The sequence below is a fragment of the Artemia franciscana genome, chromosome 1 (genome assembly GCF_032884065.1).
Source record: "Artemia franciscana chromosome 1, ASM3288406v1, whole genome shotgun sequence".
NCBI lineage: Eukaryota > Metazoa > Arthropoda > Branchiopoda > Anostraca > Artemiidae > Artemia > Artemia franciscana.
The window spans coordinates 67,208,500-67,214,499 of NC_088863.1; the positions used below are offsets into that span (position 1 = coordinate 67,208,500).

The 6,000-nt window shown below is 32.5% G+C and overlaps 1 protein-coding gene across 3 annotated transcripts in view; it reads left to right on the top strand.

The window, feature by feature from the left end:
* The window catches only part of LOC136033082 (acyl-CoA-binding domain-containing protein 5-like), a 47,127-nt gene extending 42,420 nt beyond the window's left edge, over nucleotides 1-4,707 (top strand). For all 3 annotated transcript variants that reach the window (XR_010618850.1, XM_065713689.1, XM_065713697.1), the window contains one exon: nucleotides 1,592-4,707. Coding sequence is in view for 2 of the 3 variants with exons in the window: in XM_065713689.1 (XP_065569761.1) it covers nucleotides 1,592-1,708 (117 nt within the window). In the remaining variant the exon portion in view is untranslated. The remainder of the gene's footprint in view (nucleotides 1-1,591) is intronic.
* The last annotated feature ends 1,293 nt before the right edge of the window (nucleotides 4,708-6,000 follow it).

Genomic DNA, 6,000 nt, shown 5'->3' on the forward strand with positions numbered 1-6,000 from the left:
TACTAGCAGTCTATCCAAAACCTTTATTTTTAGAGACTCTTAATTGCATTAGATATAGAGGGGATACTCTATAGATACTTGATATAGAGGGAATATATTAGATATATTATATATTAGATATAGATAAATTAGATAAAGAGGGGATACTTAGATACTTGAAGCAATTAGCACTGTTTTGAATATTAAACATTATATTTTACAATAGCGCTATTTGTTGTGACCATACAGGTTGTCTCACTAATATTTGTCCATTTTTTAAGGTTATTGAAGCTCCAAATATTATAACAAATATTATTTTATAAATTTATACTTTATAGTGTAAATTCCTCTGACTCCTGGGTTTTAGTGGTTAAGCCTTTTGTGACCAAAATTAAATGTTTTGTCCTTAAAGTCATTTTAAAAATGAGAAAATCACTTTTTGTCGGTATGTTCTTTACCAGAACTCAAATTTGTTAACATTCTTGGCACGCTTTCCCTATTGAAAACTATAGAATCTTTTTTTTTTTTTTTTTTTTTAATAACTATTATATTACGATCTCGTGAAGCAAATGTTGCGATGCTGAAAAAGATTCTAGATAGGGCCCTTAGTACACGTTCTCTCCTATTTGTTTTATCTTTTAAGTTAATTTCCGTGACTAAGCTGGAGAGTTTTTTTCCAGAAAATTATAACTTTTAAGTGTAGTAGCAAATGTTTTGAATATAGTGTGATCTATCAAAGATAAGATAAGATTTGGCTTTTTGTCACTGCCAAAAGTATATTTGATTTTTCGGTCCTTTTAGTAATTATCATTGTTGCTTGTTTGCTTGTTTTCATTTTCCATTTCCATCGAGAAAAAAGTTATTCTATATTCTAGTCTACGAAGAAAATGTCATTGCTTTTATTCCAAATGTTTACCTGATCCCCTTTTTGGGATCAGGAATTTGACTCTTCTAAAGCTGCGAGGCTACCTTACTTTCTTTTGTGAAGTTTCATTGTTCTGTTGGCATATATTCTTGTGTAGCCAATGTCAATTGTGTCTTTCCTTCCATGGTTTTTCCTCATCGTCTTCTTTTTTCCTTTTTAATATTAATTTTTGGAAGAGTACATTTCATTCCTGTATTTGTTTCTCTCGGTTTTCCTTATTCTCTTGTTTTCTTGTTTCTTCCAGTTTTTAGCATGGCTACCTTATTTCGTTGCCTGAAAGTGGTTTTGCCAAAAATAACAGTTTTTACCGAAACTGAGTTACAAACGCTATGTTATGTAAAAAAAAAAATGCTCTTTCGAATGTTATAATTGAAATTACTGTTAAACATCTTTAACTGCCTGTATTTTTCAGTTCTCCGTTGCCGAATTGCATATTCTTTAAAGCGGTTTTCGCCGAATTATATACAGCATTATCAGAAAGTCAACGCTCTAGCTATAGCTGATTCTGAGATACAAATGTCTAAAATTTCAAACTCGTTTTTCTCGGGTTTTAGAAAAAACAGATTCGGAAAAATCGCTTTCAGGCAACGATTCTTTGTTTTTTATAAAAAAAAAAGTTTTCGTTCCCCTTTTTCTCCCCATTTTTCTTTTTTTCAATTTGATTAATGTTTTTCTTTTTTATTTTAGGACAGAAAACAAAAGCAGTGGCCTCTCTTGGATATGTCTCTATCTTCGACAACATTTATTGTACTCTGGCCTTTTGTGGCACACTTTGTTGTTTCGTGGCTTTTAAGGAAGCGGTAGTTTATGTTTTATGTTCTTAGTTTTCGGTTACTTTATTTTTAAGGGTGGGGCTTGTTACGTTTTATAATATGGATTTTTCTTGTTTGGTTTCTATTTTATTTTTATACTGTATAAGTTTTTTACGTTTGTTTATATCTACGGGTCGTCCTGACTGTAAAAAAAAGTGTTGGTGTAGGAATTCTAAATAAACAACGATTTGAAAAAAAGCTGTTATTATTGGAAGTCTTGGTTTATCTTTTTGCGCTATTTGCGTACATATCGATTAAATGACGCAATATTCCATTTTTTACTTTGTTTATTCCAGTGTTCTCTTATTTTTCAACCATTCAGATGCCAATCTATTTAGTATATCATATTCTTGGCTATTTTATTCTCTATGAGAAACGAAAAACATCGTTTCAACTACTACTGCTATCGCTAGGTATGCTAGTTTTTTTCAAGATTGATTTAAAATCTTTATCGTCTTTTTTGATCTTGTATTGTGTTCTGTTGCATGTTCCATTAAGCCATCTAGAAGTTGGCTATTGGTAATAAGGACTTTCGGAAATTTGAAGAATTTAAATAATTTAAGAGATTGTGATTGTCAAGTCATTGAGGCCTTTGCCGATTTGTAGCCAAATCCGATATCAAATAAACAAGATTATAAATGCTGCCGTGTATTGCAATCTGATTCCTTTTACCATCAATTTGAACGTGTTCACTTTCCATGAGATAGATCCATAGTCTTTCACTGCTCACGATAAGACTGTGGTAGTAAATCCCCTATATTTGACAAAACTTTGGTTAACATTGAATCTGTTTCTTCTTCATCTTTTTTGTTGTCGTTGTTGTGGGTGGTGTTTGATTTTGAGGTGCTTCTTTTTGTTAACGACACTCACAATGATTAGTTTTTCTTCTTAGGGGTTTTGCCTGTCTGCTCGGGGACGTGCATTTCGAAGCGTAAGTAGTTTGTGTCCTCAAAGTATTCCACTGGTGAAAGGGTGAGCTCTGTTGAGGTCAACTTGTAAGGCTTAGCTATTTTTTTCTTTTCTTTTTGGGCCTACTAAAGAAAACTTTTTAAAAGCACTGCAACTCTTTTTAGTAAAAGTTTAAAGAAGCTTCCACCTCCTTGGAGAAGACACTTTATTTTTTTTTTACCTATTCTCTCCCTCTTCTATCCTATTCTCTCCTCCTTTCTATCCTATTCTCTCCTCTAGGGCACGCAGAATTGATCGATGTTTCTTTGTCTCTTGCTTAACTACTTCTGGCATTTGAACACTGCCTTTAGCTAAAATTAAACAGAGCTCTGATACTAGGTTGATATATTCATCGTTGACACCCTTGAGTATGTCCTTCTTAAGTGGTGGCTTTGAATTTCTTAGAACGAAAAATAAATAAGTTTCTTCAATGTCAAGATGACAACTAACGACCTTTTTTATTGTTCACTGTAAGATATATGGTAATTTTATTGTCAAAAATGTCGGTAAATATATGCAAATCCTGTGGTCTGATTGAGATCCAGTAGAATGTAACCACAAGATTTACTTGTTGACGGATTGTATGCTGAAAGTAAGAATTTGGGAACACTGGGATAAAAATTTTTTTCGAGCCTTAAAGCAATTGGAATCCCGAATGATTGTAGATAATAGAGTAGGATAGGTGCAATTCAAAACAAGTTTTCTCATAAACTTGCTTTGATGAAACAGTTTGTAGAGGACAATGGGAGCACACAGTGAACGACTGTTGCATTTCTTTGGACCATTGCTCAATGGATTTAACTATAAATCACCAACAATCAACCAAGAATTTGTCTTGACGACAGCATTAAGCACATCAAGTCCATGTACAAATTTAGTAGCTGGTGAAATAACTTTTATCTTGTTGTAGGATTCTTGCCGTATACTATTGCAATAATAAATTTTCCGTAGATTTTCCAGAAAAATTTTTTGAACATATTTTTTATTATTATTTTTTGCCTATCCATAAACAGTTAGAATATTTAGTTTAATAATAGTTAAAATGGATTCTATAAAGGTAAGATTTGATGTTTTTTATTTATTTATATATGTTACAACACCCTTTGTTCTTAACAATCAGTTCAATATGAAAAGTATTCCCTAGTACAATTCGACCCCCTCACTGAAAAATCATGCCCCTAACTGCCCCCAACCTGACTCTTTAGAGGTTCCTTAGTTCACCATTAGCCCTCGATGGTCCATGACCGAGCAAGGGACACTGCCCCCTTCCCGATCCATAATTATCCAGGCACAAAATGGCCCTTGGTCCTCAGTGCCCCCCTCCAAACCCTCTTAAAAACCTCAAAACCTGGGGGTAAGGGTTGTAGGTTGTGTTGTAAGTTATGTCCCGGGGGCATATAAGATTTTTTTTTGAAATGGGTGGCTGTAAAAACCTTAGAGGTGGCTCATTTAATTGGAGATTGAAAGTTACACACATAACGTGTTTAGATTTAGTTCAACGTTCCTCTCATTGTTCTCTTAAAAATTCACCTGAATACTCTTTTTCTTTTTGGATAGTATAGTTCAGACATCCTTACCCCTCTCAATGAACTGTACTCTACATAAACAATGAACGAATTGCCTATCTTATAGCCGTTTCCCTTAGGTTTAGGGGGAGTTTGACATCATCGAAGTTATAGTTACAGAACCTTTCAATAATTGGGGATTGTCTTTTCGGAAAAATGCGTTCCATGCTAAGGTTTGTTGATGTATTAAAAAAAAATGACGTGCCTCTCGGGTACTCTAGCGTTTCTAACCTAACTTTTTTAAGAAGGAGGAAGTATGGGAAATGTAAGCTAAAAGCTTTGAATTTGTTTAGAATGTATATATAATTCAAAACAAAGAACTGTATCTGAAAATGTATAAATTTTACTGGCCATAGACCCGTTTTGTTATTTTCAGATTCATTTCTTTGATTTGTTCTGACTGACCAGTGCGGCTTTAAATCTTTAATTTTACGTATGATTCTGTTATTTTGGTCGTAAATATAGATTGTCCTCTTGTCGTGTTTTTTCGTAATTTTAAAACTGCATAGAGAGCTTCTCAAGATAGACTGATACTTCTCTCAGATGAAATTTTTTATGTTATGAATGATTTCCTTAAAATAGCTATTATGATTTGAGACAGGGACGTTGCTACAGAATTTTATCGGGGGGGGGGAGCGTAATTGAATTAGGTGCTATTCAAGCGGTGGGGAAGAAAAGTAACTATTTAACAAACACGCTACTTGGGGAATTTAGAAACATTACCCAATAGTAGTTTAGCAAACGAAGTTTCTACCCCATCTAACTCATCCATTCAATTTACATAATTTTCAGACCATTTTACGTGATTCTAACATCAAATATTGCATATTTATTGCATTTTCTATCCCTAAATTCAAAATGAAAACAGGTCCTTGAAAATAAATTCCAACAAATTTCCAAATCAAAATAATTCACATATTAACATATAATTTACTATCAATGACCTCCATGATTTCTTTTCTTTCTAAATATATAACGCAGTAAATGTTATATGGATTAGCAGTTACTTTATCTAATAAACGCTTAATTTCTATACCATCCATGTAGATAAATATTCAATTCATGCTTTGAAACATCAAAACAAAATGAAGGATATACTGTTTTAAAATCATTGTAATTTACAATTGTTCCACTATCAAAATTTTTGTGCTTATATCCTAACTATAAAAATCGTTGGTAGGCTTAGAATAATCTTCATTAGCATTACTGAAATCACATTTCAAATCTTGTAGATATTTATATCCATTTACTCCCACTTCAATTATATCAGTGTTCATATGGTCAAGTACCATATTTTTGGCGTATAATTGTTATCTTTTTCATATTTCTGAAATACAACAACATTTTTAGTTGTATTATAGCGTTCATTGACTACCCTCTATGTTGATTCCTTATCCGTTTTGTTACAACTATTATAGGTATAACACGCTTCCCATCTTAATTCAAATGAGCTGACCTTTCCTTATCCAGCTTTTAATCGTTCCACCTTCTTCGTTAATTCGGCTTCTAATTGAGTTGTTATGGGTAAGCTTGGATGTAATACTGGTAACATTAATGATAAACACATTATCTCCTTTGACATTTTGAGCTTAAAGTCTTATAATCATATTGGAAAAATCGTTTCTTTTTAACATAATTCGATGTGTAAACGCCTTAAAAAAACGATTAATATCTTGAAAAAATTCAAATAATCGTGATAATGATAAATACATACTAACCACGTGGCTTTCTTTGGTTTTATTCAATATTTTAAATAAACCACTATTAAAAG